The 17,706-nt window shown below is 41.6% G+C and overlaps 1 protein-coding gene across 1 annotated transcript in view; it reads right to left on the bottom strand.

Annotated features, from left to right (window-relative positions):
* LOC140417958 (uncharacterized) overlaps positions 1-14,370 on the bottom strand; it is a 128,385-nt gene extending 114,015 nt beyond the window's left edge. The window contains 2 exon segments of the mRNA XM_072501389.1: positions 12,824-13,585; positions 14,248-14,370. Of these exon segments, the coding sequence (XP_072357490.1) occupies positions 12,824-13,231 (408 nt within the window). The 5' untranslated portion in view covers positions 13,232-13,585; positions 14,248-14,370.
* Positions 14,371-17,706: the final 3,336 nt, after the last annotated feature.

Below are 17,706 nucleotides of genomic sequence, written 5' to 3'. Positions count from 1 at the left end.
GGGAGGAAGCGAACGTACTGTGCCCTAATTTTCAGACGACACAAAAATAGGTGGAAAGGCAAGTTGCGAGGGGGATACTAACAGTTTGCAAAGAGATATTGAAAGGTTAAGCAAGTGGACAAAAAGTTGCCACATGGAGCATAATGTGGGAAAATGTGAAGTTCATTTTGGAAGGGAGAACAAAAGAACAGTATTATTTAAATGGAGAAAAACTGCAGAAAGTTGCAACACAAAGGGACTTGGGGGACTTGTGCACGAAACACAGAAAGCTAGCAGACAGGTGCAGCAGGTAATCAGGAAGGCTAATGGAATGTTGGCCCTGATTCCAAGGGGGTTGGAGTATAAGAGTCGGGAAGTCTTGCTGCAGCGGTACAAGGTGCTGGTGAGACCACATCTGGAGAACTGAGAGCAGTTTTGGTCACCTTATTAAGGAAAGATATTATTTCATTGGAGGCTGTTTAGAGAAGGTTCACGAGGATGATCCCAGGTATGGAGGGATTGTCTTAGGAGCAAAGGTTGAACAGGTTGGGACTCTACTCATTGGAATTTAGAAGAATGAGAGGTGATCTCATTGAAACATACAGGATTCTTAAGGAGCTTCACAGGGTAAATGCTGAGAGGATGGTTCCCTTCATGGGAGAGTCTAGGACCAGAGGGCATCGTCTCAGAATAAAGAGGAGCCAAATTAAGACTGAGATGAGGAGGAAAGTCTTCTGAGAGTCTTTGGAACTGAGAGTTGTGGGGACAGAGTCCTTGTGTATATTTACGGCCGAGATAGATTGTTGATCAGTGAGGGAACCGAGGATTACAGGGAAAGGGCAGGAAAGTGAACGTGAGAAATGTCAGATCAGCTGTGATCCTATTGAAAGATGGACCAGGCTGGAAGGGCCGAATGGCCTACTCCTGTTCCTATTATGTCTGGTCTTAGTATGGTCTTATTCCCGCGTACCCTCCCGATAACCTTTCACCCCATTGCTTTTCAAGAATCTATCCAGCCTGCTTTCAAAATATTCAAATACCTTGTTTCCACTGTCCTTTGAGGAAGAGAGTTCCAAAGACTCCAAACTTTCTGCCTTAAATGGGCAAGTTGTTACTTTTAAAGTGACTCCAATTTCTAGATTCTCCCACATGAGGAAACATCCTTTCCGCATCCACCCTGTCAAGGACTCTCAGGATCTGAGATGGTTCAATTAAGTTACCTAAACTCCATTGGACACAAGCCCAGCCTGTCCAATCATTCCTCATAAGACCAGCCTCCAATTCCAGGTGTGATTTCATTAAACCTTCTCTGAACTGCTTCCAACACATTTACATCATTCCTTAAATGAGAGCAATACTGTACACGCTGCTCCAGATGTGGTCTCACCAATGTCCTGTACAACTGAAGCATAACCTCCCTACTTTTGTATTCAATTCCCCTCACAATATGCAATAACATTCTATTAGCTTTCCTAATTACTTGCTGTACCTGTATACTCGCCTTTTGTGATTCATGCTCTCGGACACCCAGATCCTTCTGAATCTCAGAGCTCTGCAATCTCTCACCATTTAGATAATAAGCTTTTTTAATCTTCCTGCCACGTGGACCATGACACATTTTCCCATGTTATTCTCAATTTGCCAGATTTCTTCCTGCTCATTTAACATATAACTTTGTAACCTCCTTATGTCCTCTTCACAATTTACTTTCCTGCTTATCTGTGTACCTTTGGAACATAGGAGCAGAAGTTGGCCATTCAGCCCATCAAGCCTGCTCCACAATTCAATACGATGGCTGATTATCCACTTCAATGCCTTTCCCCCCACACTATCCCCATATCCCTTTGTTATTGGTATTTAGAAATCTGTCAGTCTCTGCTTTAAACACACTCCATGACTGAGCTCCCACAGCCCTCTGGGCTAGAGAATTCCAAAGATTCACAACTTGTAGATTTCTATTGATCAAATGATTGCCCTGTTCTATTCCCGTATCTCTGCCAGTTTATTTCCCTCAAAAGCCCACCCAATTTCTTTTTGGAAACAGTCCATCATCTCCGCTTCTACCCCCCTCCTCAGAAGTGGGTTTCAGGTATTTCCCAAATACTGCCAAACTCTGGTTCAAGATTTTCCTCAAAAGTAAACGAGAACCAGAGGGCAAAGAAGGAGGCCATTCAGTCTACCATTCCCATACTAGCTCTTTGAATGAACAATCGATTTGGTCCCATCTCCCTGCAAGTTTATTTTCCTACAGAATCTATTCAGTTCCCTTTTGAAAGTTACAGTTGAATTTACTTCCTGCACCTTTGTCAGGCAGTGAATCCCAAATCACAACAAGTCATTCTGTTTTAAATACTTTCACGATACACTGTGTTTGGATTTTCACGGGGGATTTGAAATGGAGAGAAAGACATGGTTGTACAAAATCAAGTCTCAGTCTTTATTGATGATCTTCATGAGTGGACCGAGTGTGATATGTCCAGGTTTGGGCACTAGTTCTGAAAATAAATTACATTTATTTGAGTGGCGCAATGGCACAGTAGTTAGCACTGTTGCCTCACAGCACCAGGGACCCATGTTCAATTCTGACCTTGGTCACTTGTGTGGGGTTTGTATGTTCTCCCCGTGAATGTATGGGTTTCTTCCGAGTGCTCTGGTTTCCTCCCACAGTCCTAAAATGTATGGGTTAGGTGGATTAGCCCTGATAAATTGCCCCTCAGTGTCCAGGGATGTGCAGGTGAGGTTATGGGTTTACAGGTGAGTGGATATGGGTAGAGTGCTCTTTTGAAGGGTCGGTGCAGACTCGATGGGCTGAATGGCCTCCTTCTGCACTTAAGGGATTCTGTATCTATTTCTATAGCACCTTTCGTGACCACACAATCACCTAAAGCTTTTTACAGCCTTTGAAGTACTTTTGAAGTGTAGTCACTGTTGTAATGTCGGAAACTCTCGGTATGCCTCATTAATAATATTTTGTTTTAAAAAACAATCACTCGGCAATCTTCACTGTTATAAGTAGCAAGGTTAAGGAAACCATGTTAAACTCTGAAACGTGACTGGACCTTTATTTTAAAAATTCATTCTGTATAAACCAAACTGTTTCTAGATACTGCTGAATGAGGCAAAATTGTTTAAAGAACAAATTGTTCCAGAATTTTGTAAAGCTACAGAAGATCATATATTGCCAAAGTCTGGCTCAAATCGAAGACCCATTGTTCAATCCAATCAAAGTTAGTAAGAAAGAAAGTGATTGTCTTCCATAAAACAGTCTTTTCCAACCAGTGGATATTGTATTAACCAAACGTATTAATTAAAGATTACTGTATTAATTAGCTGCCAGTCAGTAACAGATGATTGATTAAGAGCCTTAATTCAGTTACAATGAATCAAAAATGATTTAGTAGGTATAGTGAAAGACTGAGTTTTATTTGCTGTAAAAATGTAAAAGCTTAATTGCTGTGTATGGAAAGAATGTGCAATGAGGATAAATGTACTGGCAAGAGAGACCTTCAAACTCTGATTAGCCTCAACTTTTGAAGCTGTATGAATAAGGGATTGTTATAGAATCAGATAAAGGGATAGTATGAAACAGTTCTATTGTATTCCTGTCTAAGATAATGAGAGAAGGTGGTGTCAGTAATTGGGGATCCAATTAAATTAATCCAGTGACCAAATTGACCAATTGTCATATTACAACAGACCCAACTCTGACGTGAGGTAATGGTCACTTTGGGGATAAAAGCAGAACATCTGAAGGTCTTCCATGCTGGCCAAGTACTGAAGATTCCCGAGGCCGAGTTCCAAGGAAATTACTGTCAAAGGAGCCAGAGAGGGTAACACTCCTGCAGACTGATTACCCGCATGAAGTTGTAAAATTCAATGTCTAAAAAGTTTCTTTGAATAAACTTTTTAAATTTAATATCAAGAGAATTCTGCCTTTGCCTTAATTGCCTTGTCTGAACCAAAGTGAATTTATTAAATGGTAAGTTGGAGGTGGCTGAAATCAATAAAGTTCCAGGTAACAAGTTCAGAAAACATAAATCTTCAATTTAAAAACTTGAATTTCTATAGCACATTTCACAACCACAGGATATCCCAAAGTGCTTTAAAGCAAATGAAGAACTTTTGAAGTGTAGTCACTGTTGGGCAGCACGGTAGCGCAAGTGGATAGCACTGTGGCTTTGCAGCGTCAGGGTCCCAGGTTCGATTACCCGCTGGGTCACTGTCTGTGCGGAGTCTGCACGTTCTCCCCGTGTCTGTGTGGGTTTCCTCCGGGTGCTCCGGTTTCCTCCCACAGTCCAAAGACGTGCAGGTTAGATGGATTGGCAATGATAAACTTCCCTTAGTGACCAAAAAGGTTAGGAGGGGTTACGGGAATAGGGTGGAGGTAAGGGCTTAAGTGGGTCAGTGCAGACTTGATGGGCCGAATGGGCACCTTCAGCTCTGTATGTTCTAATGTTGGAAAAGCAGCAACCAATTTACACACAGCAAGATCCCACACACAGCAATGTGATAATGAGCAGATGATGTGTTTTTAGTGATGTTGATTGAGGGATAAATATTGACCGGGACACCGGGGATAACTCCCCTGCTCTTCTTCAAAATAGTGGCTGTGGGAACTTTTACGCCCACCTGAGAGGGGCAGACAGGGCCTCAGTTTAACATCTTATTTGAAAGAAGGCTGTTCTGACAGTGCAGCACTCCCTCAGTGCTGGGATGAGGAACAATGAAACTGAATTTAGCCCACATGTCCCTGGACTGGGATTTGAATCCACAACCATCTGACTCAGAGGTGAGAGAGCTGCCCACTGAGCCACAGCTGACACTAGAGACAATACAAAGTTAGAAATGGAAAGTTACCCACTAAAAACCCCACCCACCCTTTGCCTCCAGTGCCTAAATCTATTAATGAACACCCCAGCATAAATAACATGTTTGACTGACAAATGATGAACTGTTGGTTTAGAGCCACTAGTTTCGAATTTCCATTTGAGCCTCGGGCACCTTTCTGTCTCTATAGCTCGTGTCAATGACAGCCAGGCGACGGAGCTGAGGCTGAATTTAGCTGAGAATAATTGGGGTCTGTGCCCAGTTGGGAAACTTCCATGCATGTCGCACTAATAGAGAGACAGGAAAGTGCTGGAGGTCTGACTGGGAAATGGGCCTCCAAACGATTATTAAATCGGTCACTCAGAGCTAAAGAGAAACCCGTCTCTTTAAATACATATACAGGAAAGAGGCTGCAATGAATCTGTCCCTTTTAGCCTGCACAAAAGCAGGAGGCTCAGATTCACAGGCTGCAGGAGGAGACCATTCAGCCCATCGTGCCCCTGCTATCTCATTGAAAGGATTCTCTGATTCATCCAACTGCTCTGCCCTTTCCCCACAGCCCTGCAAATTCTTCCCTTTCAAGCATTTACCCTTTGGAAAGATACAATTGAATCTGCTTTCAGGCAGATCAGAACAACTCGCTGTGTCAAAAAATAAAATAAAATAACATCTCCCCCTCTGACTCCTTTGCCAATTACCTCAAAGGGACTCACTTTCTGTGAAAGAGCCTGTCAGCCCTCTCACCCACTTTTCCTAAAGTGCAGTAATCTAATCACGAAAAGTCCAGAAAAATCTAATATTTTTACTGATAAAAGTTTATTAATGAAACAAAACACGGTTAAAAAACACAAAATGACTTGAGGATCAAAGACAACCATAGTAAAAGGATGTTCACAATGTTCTGGACCCAAATGGTTTCTCTTTAATTCATCTGTAGCCTGTTCCCTGCCCTCTTTGTGGAACACCTCCGCTCAGTCCACAAGCATGACCCTAACCTTCCGCTTGCTGCCATTAGAATTCACCACCTTGCTCTCAGGCTCACATTTCTGTCCTCGGCCTGCTGCAATGTTCCGGAGAAGCTAAAGGAAACTATAATTTATGGGATCTTAACCAGTCGAACTACGCCAGGTTTGGGGGAAGCTTAGTTGATGAATCAAGTCCTGGCGCAATACGACAAGTTGTAAGATTTGTACTATTGTAGACTGTGTTAAGTTGTTCGATTCCTTGTATTATTCGACTGTGTAAAGTTGAAGGAATTTATATCATCTCTGCTATTCGGTTATCAGTAGCACTTTGCGAATACTGGAACTCAGCAGAAATTTGCAGTATAAACTCCTCAGGTGCCAAAAAGAATTGTTTTATTTGTAGTCGCTTGATTACAATTTGAAAGTCATTTAAAAGGCAATTCGTAGACAATTCGAAGCTTTCAGAGAATTACAGACATTATCTTTCTTTGCTTAGGCAGACAGCTCAAAAGTAACTTTTTAAAGGTCAAAGTCTGGCAATGAAACATGAAGAGAGAGAGAAAGCTAATCTTCAGCTAAACTCAAACTCAAAGTCAAAAGTGGACTAACATCACTGGCACAGACTGTTAAACTGACAACCCCCAAAAGACATAAACTAAAATGGAGACTAGAATCAAAGGCAAAAACTGACTAAACTAACAGAAAGACAAAACTTAAGCTAAAATGGCGGGGAGAAACTTTTTAGTTATACACTTTCATATCTGTCTTAAGTCGTCTAATTACACCCCAATATAATCCTAATTGGTTTGGGTTAGACTCAAACACATTTGATTTGATGGCAAGCCGTCCATCTTCAATGTGCAACATCAGCTTTTCTGACCCAGCTGTTATCTGCATTGTGAACAATGTTGCTGTGTATTCAATCCCTTGACCTTGACAATTAGCACAAGACAGTGTCATTATCTTGAAAATATGCATTTGCCAGAACAACGGACTTCAGTAAAAGTGAATTATGCTGTATAAATGGGTATTTAAAACTGGGGCTCAACATTTATGCTTAAACAGCTATCTTTTACCTATACTAGTTGTATTTGAAATACTTGGCTTCTACAGTCGGCCCTTTGATAAATCGAAAAATTGAGATATATCAGGAAAGATTAAAATACATCATTAATGCGATAGGATAGGTAAAAGCGCAAAGAATCATTGCAGTTTTAAACAATAAAATGGAATTAACATTGCAACAGGCATTTCAAAATAATTATTAAAATTATTATACAATAAAAGTTGAACATATGATCTAGTAATAAATGGTAAAATGATTATCAAAATTGATGTCAATCTTTGACATCTTCTGGATAATACACAAAAGCTTGTTGAAAGGGTTAATTTTCTTACAGAGACAAAAGAGGCGTATAGCTTGGAATGATGCCATTCGCATCTTTAAACTTTTTTTTTGTCACTCAAATGGACTGGGAGTAAAAGTTGGATTGCTGCCAAATTACCGTTATCAAATTTCTTTGAACAACCTGTTCTTTTGGCTTTTAATCAAAGATTGTTGGTTTTTTTTTTAAACTAGCTTCCACATTGTTTGAAGTTTTTAATTTCCAGGCTAATTCTAAACATTTATTTTAAAATATCAAAAACAATAACTTATTAAATATATAACTGAACCAATCTTGCGCTGTATCTTGATTTTCTGTAGATGAATTTGCCGATTCTGTTAAAGGAAACACAGCTAACAAGATATGTTAATTTCTTTAAATTAATAAAGCAACGTTCAGAATGACAGTTTTCTTAAGTTGACAGTTCTTGGCAACTTTTTAGCGATACATTGAGGGTTCTTTAGCTGCTTTGATGGCAGCCGTTCTCTTCTGAGTAAGTTCCCTTTTTCGTTTGGAAATTTTCTGTCCCAAGTAAACATCTTTCTGGGCAATTTGTGCTTTGTGAAAGCTAGCTTTGCGACTGTTAGTACTGAGGTGGTTCAAGACCATCCGTAAATCTTTGTCATGATCATCTTTATTGATAGAGGTTATCAGAACATCATCTTCATATTGGATAATGGTGGAAGGCCGAACAGGCAGTTGCCTGAGATGATTCTGTAAAGCCATGTGGTAAACAGTTGGGCTATTATGATACTGTTGTTGATTAACTGTAAAAGCAACCCATGGTTGTAGTTGCTTAGCCAGTGTTGCTGACCAGAAGCCATACTGGGTGTGTCTTGTTGGTACGTGTTACATGGTTGACCACGAGGTGGAGATGTATTGTAGTGAACATTGTCTACTTCATTATCATCTCTTGAATCCATCCGTTGTTTTTGATAGCATTTTGCCATCCAGTGTCCTACTCTACCACAGGAAAGACATTGTGGTATTTTCTTACGTGATTTTAATGGAGCAAGGGTACATGTTTGCCCTGGCGCCGGTGGTGAAATTGTAGTTACTGCTGATATTCCTGCAGGTGCTGCAACAGCCGCCGCTGGAGCAGCAGGTAACATGGGCTGGATTTGAGCAATAGGCTGCATTTGAGCAGCTGCAGTGTTAAAAGTTGCCTGATTGTGCAAACCACGATCTATCTGAATGCATCGGTCAACTATGTCTCGGTATGTGCCAGCTGTGGCCCAAGCTGGTAAAACCAAATTCAAGGCAGCAGAAACTCCAGGTTTAACACCGGCTATAAAAGCCGTTTTTAATGGACTTAAAGTGCTTGCATCCCATGTGTCATTTTCCTGGTCGAGTGTCATCCCTGAATATTCCATCCAAGTACGTAAAAATCTTTCCTCAAAATCCTGAATATCTTCATTCTTTTTTTGAAAGCAAGCTGTGATCTTAGACCAATTGGTCCTCGGGGGGCGAAATTGTAATAGCCAATTCTTGATTGTTAGCCAACCAGCTTCTAAATTTTGCAAATCGTCTCCAAGGGCAACTTCTACTTCATTTTTAAGGGTTGAACTTATACGAGTACCTAGCATGATAGTCAGAATTTGTACTCCATCAAATGGGTGGAGACTGTAAATGGCTTGTAATCTGTGAATTCCATCCCATGTGGTCTTACCACCCTTTTTAGGGTGTGGAAGACCCTTGGACCATTCGTCAATTTTAGAAGGATCAATTTGTTCATGAACCCATTGGTGGTCAAATATGTTTCTAGTGATAGTTTCACCATCTTCTTCTATATTTTTGCTTCCAACTCTAACCCGTTTGTGTTTTAAAGGGGCTAGTCGAATTGCTTTAGTATTTTGTATTGTAGGAACACTATCTTCGTCTGATTCATCCGACAGAGAAAATGATTTATGTTTAACAATTGATCTTGGCTGTGCAATTGCCGATTGTGCCACTAGGTGGGTGGCTTGGACTGCTTTCTGAGTTTGTTCAATCTTTTGTACAGAAAGCATGTTTGTCAAAGAATTGCAATGTTCAGTCACGCTGGTTATATTTCTTTCTAAAACACATCTTTCTTTCACTAACTTGCAATTTTCAAGTTCAATTCGCTCAGTTTTTAATTGCAATTGTCGGTATTTTGACTCCACTTCAAAGACTTGATTTTGGAATTCTGTTATTTGAAAAGATAACGGCTGGAGTTCAGAGGTTTTGTTTTGCAAATCTGTCTCAAGTTTGGATTTTGCATCTCGCAATTCTGTTTTAATTTCATCATAATGCTCAAGTTTGGATTTTGCAACTTGCAATTCTGTTTCAAGTTTGGATTTTGCAACTTGCAAATCTGTTTTAATTTCATCAGAATGCTCAAGTTTGGATTTTGCATCTTGCAAATCTGTTTCAAGTTTGGATTTTGCATCTTGCAATTCTTCAACAACTGTAATTAATTGCCTTTTAGTAGACCTATACTCATCATCACTTCGTTCAGTATTTAATTGCAGCTGTTGGTATTTTGACTCCACTTTAAAAACTTGATTTTGAAATTCTCCGATTTGAACAGATAACTGCTGGAGTTCAGAGGTTTTATTTTGCAAATCTGTTCTAATTTCATCATAATGCTCAAGTTTGGATTTTGCATCTCGCAATTCTTCAACAACTGCCATTAGTTGGTCTTTAGTCGACCTATACTCATGATCAAATTTAATTTTAGCAATTGTCTCTTGATGTTTTTGGAGCTGTGCCATTACTGCAAAAGACCATTTCATACGTCTTCCACCGTTTAACCGTGTGGTCTTACCCCATGCCTTCTTGATATTATCAAGGGACCACTGTCCTTTGGGGATATCATATTTTGATTCAATTTTTGTAGCAACTTCAGACAGTCCAAATTGTCTACGAATGAAAGATCTAAAATCCCCCAACATATCTTCAACAAAAACATCTGGTATTCCAGCACCCCCCTTGGATGTAGTGGGGAGTAATTTTCTGTCTGCTAAAGGCTCTGAATCTACACTTTGATTAGGATCAGCCATAACTTTTCTTGATCGCTGACTGCCGTTTTATTTTAGTTACTGCAGTGACTAATCTTCCAGTCACGCCTGATAGTCTGACCGACCGACTGGCACTTGATTTATTTAACACAGTCTATAAAAAATGTTCTTTTCAAGGGTCGAAGTACTGATTGATGCGGCTTTAAGACTTTTAAGGGTGAAAAAGATATTTCTTACCCCAGTCTAGCCGTGGGTTCCGGCTGTCTTCTGGGCCTCCTCCGATTATCTCCGAAGCTTCCCGAAGGTTCCCGACCTCCTCCGATTATCTTCGAAGCTTTCCGTCGTCACCTGGGCCTCCGAAGGTCGTCCTCAGTACTCCCCCCCCCCCCCCGACTGCCTGACTACGCCAATTAAAAGGAATCTTTAATTTAAGGATCTTAACCTGTCGAACTACGCCAGGTTTGGGGGAAGCTTAGTTGATGAATCAAGTCCTGGCGCAATACGACAAGTTGTAAGATTTGTACTATTGTAGACTGTGTTAAGTTGTTCGATTCCTTGTATTATTCGACTGTGTAAAGTTGAAGGAATTTATATCATCTCTGCTATTCGGTTATCAGTAGCACTTTGCGAATACTGGAACTCAGCAGAAATTTGCAGTATAAACTCCTCAGGTGCCAAAAAGAATTGTTTTATTTGTAGTCGCTTGATTACAATTTGAAAGTCATTTAAAAGGCAATTCGTAGACAATTCGAAGCTTTCAGAGAATTACAGACATTATCTTTCTTTGCTTAGGCAGACAGCTCGAAAGTAACTTTTTAAAGGTCAAAGTCTGGCAATGAAACATGAAGAGAGAGAGAAAGCTAATCTTCAGCTAAACTCAAACTCAAAGTCAAAAGTGGACTAACATCACTGGCACAGACTGTTAAACTGACAACCCCCAAAAGACATAAACTAAAATGGAGACTAGAATCAAAGGCAAAAACTGACTAAACTAACAGAAAGACAAAACTTAAGCTAAAATGGCGGGGAGAAACTTTTTAGTTATACACTTTCATATCTGTCTTAAGTCGTCTAATTACACCCCAATATAATCCTAATTGGTTTGGGTTAGACTCAAACACATTTGATTTGATGGCAAGCCGTCCATCTTCAATGTGCAACATCAGCTTTTCTGACCCAGCTGTTATCTGCATTGTGAACAATGTTGCTGTGTATTCAATCCCTTGACCTTGACAATTAGCACAAGACAGTGTCATTATCTTGAAAATATGCATTTGCCAGAACAACGGACTTCAGTAAAAGTGAATTATGCTGTATAAATGGGTATTTAAAACTGGGGCTCAACATTTATGCTTAAACAGCTATCTTTTACCTATACTAGTTGTATTTGAAATACTTGGCTTCTACAGAAGCCCAACACAAGCTGGACCAACAGCCCCTCATCTTTCGATGAGGCACTTTACAGCCTTCTGGACTCAACATTGAGTTCAACAACTTCACACCCTGAACTCTCTCCTCCATTTTGATTTGTTTTTTTACTGAGTGCCAGTCTGCATCTTGTTTTCATGTTTTTTGCTTCCAGACAGAGCTGTCCTTTATTCTGCCATTAACACTTACTCTGGACCAATGCTTTGTTTCTTTCCCACAACCATTACCTCTCCCTTTTGTTCCAGGACATTTTTGTAATTTAATCTTACCCACCCTCTAACCAATCACTGACTTTCCCTTTTGTTCTACCTGACCTTCCCCCTCTTTCACCAGTGTGGTGAATGTATAATTACTGATAATTCACCAGTGCACTGTGTTATGTTATTCACCCTGTGGGCTCTACCTATGGGCCATTGTGTGGCTTCATCCACAGGGGATATGTTGGGGCATGTACGGGCTCCGGCCACTGCTCCACCCCCTTTACAGGAAGTATAAGAGCTGCTGACCTGCGGGGCCGCCTTCAGTGTTGTACCAGTCACAGGCAGGCTCAGTTCTAAGCTGATTAAAACCACAGTTTACTTCTCCACGTGTCTTCGAGTGAATTGATGGTCGCATCAAACCCAACACATTTCTCCCTCTCTTTAGTTCTGAAGTAGAGATACATTGGACGTGAAACTTCTGTTTCTCTTAGCACAGATGCTGCCAGACTTTTTTCCAATTCTGTCTGTATTTTAGATTTGCCTGAAATCAGGAAAATATTTATTGTGAAAGTTATAATAAATGTACTTTCAATTTTTGTGGATCGTTTCAGTGGAAATGTGCTCTCCCAGGCTCAAAGACCATCACCCCACTGGAAGCAAAGTCATGAGACCGGTCAGTCCAGCAGAAAGAAACCCTCCAACCCTCCCACTTCACCAAGTGTCAGAATGAACATGATTCAGTCCTGGGTGTGATTAACAGCAGCTAAAGGAGTAGAATCCAAACTCTGTCATCACTAGTGAACTCGCTGGTGTCTTAGCAGGTGGGATGACTGAGAGAAGCCCTTTCCACACACTGTGCAGGTGAATGGCCTCGTCCCCATGTGAACTCGCTGGTGTTCCCGCAGGTTGGAAGACCTTTTAAACTTTTTTGTGCACTGAGAGCAGCTGAACGGTCTCTCCTCGGTGTGAATGTGCTGGTGGTACATCAGTTCTCGAGAACTTTTGAAGCTGTTGCCACAGTCAGAGCATTTAAAGGGTCTCTCATTTGTGTGAGTGACTTTGTGTCTCCGCTGGCTGGATAAATGAGTGAATCCTTTCCCACACACGGTGCAGGTAAATGGTTTCTCTCCAGTGTGAACTCGCTGGTGTGTCAGCAGTTGGGAAGAATTACTGAATCCATTCCCACACGTGGAACAGGTAAATGGTCCTTCCCCGGTGTGAATTCGCTGGTGTGCCTGCAGATGGGGTAATTGAGTGAATCCCTTCCCACACTGAGAGCAGGTGAATGGCCTCTCCCCAGTGTGAACCCGCTGGTGTGTCCGCAGGTTGGATGAATCACTGAATCCTTTCCCACATACAGAGCAGGTAAATGGCCTCTCTCCAGTGTGACAGCGTCGATGAATTTCCAGCTCAGATGGTGACCTGAATCCCTTCCCACAGTCCCTACATTTCCACCGTTTCTCCATGGTGAGGGTGTGCTTGTGAGGCTCCAGTTTGACAAAAGTTGAAAGCTCGTCCACACACAGAACACATTTACGGTCGCTCTCCGCTGTGAGTGCTGCAATGTTGTTTTCAGGCTGTGAAACTGGTTAAAGTTCTTTCCACAGTCACTGCAGTGGAACACTCTCTTGGGTTTGTGTGTGTCTCTGTGCTTTTCCAGTCACGACGATATTCAAAGTCTTTTCCCACAGACTAAAAATTCTCTTTCCAGATTCACATCTCGATGATATTCAGGTCCTGATGAATGGAGAGACTCTGTTAAATCTTGATGTGAAGTCTGATTTGAGTTTCCCATCTGTAAATCCTCCCCTTGTAATATCCTGGAAAATGAGTTTACAAAAATCATCACTGTCAGTCGCAGATAGAAATTCAGACGAGACAATTCTCGTTTCTATGGAATATATTTTTCCTCCTTTTCCCTTAAAGTTGCAAATCTCCGTCTCGCACGCTCTCCCTCCTCCCTGGGCTGAAATCCAAACCCATCTCACCATCTGCACCATTTCTTCCCTCCACTCCCAGTTTTCACCTTCCCTCTCCCTGGATTCAGTTCTCCAGCTCCTGTCTGCAGACTGACAATAAAATCAATGAGTCTAATTGATAGGTTGGGGCCTCCAGCGGGTGTTTCTGAATCCTCCTCGCCCACCTCCCAGGGTTTCCTTCCTTCCCAGAGATCAGAATCCTCATTGATTTGAGCCCAAAGTGGAACCTCTGATTTATTGTACCCTCCCCCTCCCGGAACAATGGGAACAGGGGGCGGGTCTGGATGACTGAGACAGGCATCTGGTCCTCCAGCCAATCAGAGTAAATAGGGGCGGGGCCTATTCTCATTGTTTGATTCCCCCCCCTGAACCCTCCACTCACTTAACCGAGATGGCGGCCGTTAACCTGGACCAAGTTCCGGGAGGGAGAAATTCCGAAGGAGCGAACCAGGTGAGCTGACAATTTTTAATAGGGCTTAGCCGACCACAAAGTGTTTCCAAACCTTCCCACCATCTCCTTAGTTTTCCTCGTCTTCTACAGGACGAACAGGGCCAACGCGCATCCTCCAAACAGTTCAACAGCTGCACGTGCGTGCTCGTGTCCCAGCCCAAAAGCCGTGATGCGCATATTCAAGTGACAGAGGAAACTGCGCATGTGCAGTGTCCCCCTCCCGCGCTTCATGCTGAGGGCTTGACCAATGGGAAAACTTGAGTGACCGGAAGGACTCGACCTTCAGGCAATCAGAGCCCGGGCTTGTGTGAATAAGGATTGAGCTTAACGCAGACTGAAACTTCCTCCTGTCTCCAACATCTGTGAGTAAAACATTTTATTTTCTCCCCCTTTCCATTTCTTTCTCATTCTGACCTACAATTGGTCACTTGCAGCAACTGAAGGGAAAGGAAGTGAATCCAGGGAGGGTGCAGGCTCTGGAAAGCTTGGTCCAGGTCTCTCTCTCTCTTAAAGACATTGACATATTTTGCTCCCTCAGCTCGACACATTTATTTGTTTGGCTAAAAGGATGGCCTTTTTCCTAATGTTCACAATTAAAGGGCTGGTTTGAGATGGCTGACATTTAAGGGGACATTAAATTAATATTGAATGGAGAAATGTCTACTGTTATATGGTACAGATTAGATCTATAATTTATGGTTATGTAAAGTACATTTATTATTATTTCTAGTTGTATATTGTACGCAACTATGTTATATATTTCCAGTCATAGAGTCATGATGGCACAGAAGCCGTCCATTTGACAACTCGAATCCATGCCGACTCTCAAGCAATTCTGTAATTCTCAACGAGCCTTCCTGTAACACTGCAGTACCCATCCAATTTCCTTCACAAATTATTGATCATCTGTACTCGACTAACCTCATAGGCAACAAGTTCAATATTCTGATCGATCTACCCTGTCCATGAAACACGTTTTAGTCCAGTAATACAGACATTCATCTGTGTGGCAGCCTGCATGCGTGTCCAGGACAGGAAGCAGTGAGCATGGATCTGTCAATCCGCCTGAATCAGCACCTTCAGGAGAATTGGGAGGGTGAATATTAGATACAGCAGAGTGAGAATGGAGGGAGAGTGTGTGGGACGGAGATTTACAGATTTTGGGGAATAAGAGAGGAAAGAATGTTCCAGAGAAACTAGAATTGTCTGTTCTGAATTTCTATCCTGTACTGACAGTGATGTCTTTTGTAAATTCCTTTTCCAGGATACTCGAAGAGGCGGAATTATAGACGGAAATCTCAAACCAAACATGATATCAAAATCTGATAGTCACTCGATTCCACGGGTCTGGAATATTACCTGTCTTTGAAACTAGAAGGAGAAATGTTTCTCTATTCTGTCTGTTTCAAAAGATTTTAATCATCAGTGTGACTGGAAAAGCACCGAGACACACACACACCCAAGTGAGAGTGTTCCAGAGCACTGACTGTGGAAAGAGTTTTAACCAGTTACAGCCTGAAAAAACATCACACCATTCACAGCGGGAGGAGGCTGTACACATGTTCTGTGTGAGAGTTCAACTGATTGTCTAACCTGGAGAGACACCAGAACATCCAGCACCTTAGAGAAACGGTGGAAATGTGGAGACTGTGGGAAGGGATTCAGGTACCCATCTCATCTGGAAATTCGACACATTCACACTCGGAGTGAGACCTTTCACCTGCTCTGTTGTGGGAAGGGCTTCAGTGGTTCACCCACCTGCAGAAACACCAGAGAGTCCACATCAGGGAGAGACCATTCACCTGCTGACTGTGGAATGGATTTAGTACTTCATTCCAAATGATGAAACACCAACAAGTTCACACCGTGGAGACACCGCTGAACTGCTTTGTCGGTGGTGGTATTGAAAATATGGAAAGATGTGTCATTTGAAACATGGAAGTCTGGCAATATCTGGTCTGAGAGAAACATGAGAGGATACAGGGAAAGATCCCATGAAGGGTTAACAGCAGCTGCAAAGAGCAGGATTATAAAATGCAGATTCCTTCTCCCAAACAGGCTTAGCAAACAAACAGGATTTTTGTATGAAGCTAAAAGCAATGGCTCACACCTTCATTGAAATTAATCATCTTAGTAAGCATCTGGAAAAGCATGGATGAGGGTTTCAGTTGAGTTAGGTGATAAATGTAAACCTTTCAAGTTATAACCAAGTGGATTTTTAGCATTACGCTAAAAGCAATGATTCACACCTTCATTGAAGTAAGATCAACAGATAGAAAATAATGACTAGGGGGTCAAATATATAGGTGTGAAGCTCTGCTGCAATCAGGTAAATTAAAGAAAACTGGAGACAACATGTCTACGAGAACACAAATTAGACCCAGATCAAAGTCAAAATTATGAGCTGGGGCCACAATTCAATAACAAAACTATAGCAATGACAGGAACCAAAATTCACACTCCTATTGAAATCAAAGCATTTTTGAATATCACAAAGGAACGTTGAACATCACAAAGGAAACAATATAATCAGGGATCTGTAGGCTGAGGCCATGCCCAAAATTAATACTTCGTTGTGTTAGAAAAATTCAGATTAAAGGTACCTTTTCCAATCCAAGAGAAATAAAAGTTACTTTACAATAAAGTCATAACTTAATAACTGTCAGAAAAATATATAACCCTGAGAGAGAGGCAGAGAGGGGCAGAGAAGGAACGAGAGAAACAGAGAAGGAACAAGAGAAGCAAGCAGAGTCAGCTTACAGTCAGCTCGGTCATGGGAAAGGGACAAAGCAAAGTAGCCCAGCTAAAATAGCTAATACATCTAAGGAAGACCAGAATTTAAAGAGGAGGCAGAGTCAGCTCAGAGACAGCCAGCAGAGCCAGCTCTCATAGCTCAGTACATGGGAAAGATAGGACATAGCAACCGAGCAGAACAGTGAATACATCTAAAGAAGACCAGACTTTTAAAAAAGATCGATTGTCAAGTTGGGCCTGAAGGTCCCTTCAACCAACCAGAAGGATCCAGAAGCAAGATCTTTTTACCTTTCTGTAAAGACAGTGATTGCAGCTTTTAAAAGAAAAAATATAATAATAAAATAACTTAAAAGATTTAACCTGAAACAGTGGTTATTCCTAAGTCTACTTTACTTACTTAGCAATGCGGGACCCAGGATCGATGCTACTAAGTGATAAGTAGATGAAATCTTCTGTGAAGGGATGGGTTATACCGGGGGATAACTTGAAAACATAGTTTCACCTGAAAAGCACCCACCGAAGCCTGCATAGGAGTCAGGGAGTGAGAATCTCTGTTCACCATTTAGAATGTTGGCCCTTTTTGGTATAGGAGGACTTCTAAGAATAGTGGTGAGTTTTCAACAACAGTGGGAAGGGATTTACTGAGTTACCCAACCTGCTGAGCCACGTCACAAACACTTAGGAGAGACCCTTTAAATGCTCTGACTGTGGGAGTGGCTTCAAATGGTTTTAGGTACTGATGGCCCACCAGCGCATT

The sequence above is a fragment of the Scyliorhinus torazame genome, chromosome 5 (genome assembly GCF_047496885.1).
Source record: "Scyliorhinus torazame isolate Kashiwa2021f chromosome 5, sScyTor2.1, whole genome shotgun sequence".
Taxonomy (NCBI): Eukaryota; Metazoa; Chordata; class Chondrichthyes; order Carcharhiniformes; family Scyliorhinidae; genus Scyliorhinus; species Scyliorhinus torazame.
The sequence above is the reverse complement of the archived record's forward strand: the minus strand, read 5'-3'. Positions and strand labels throughout refer to the sequence as shown.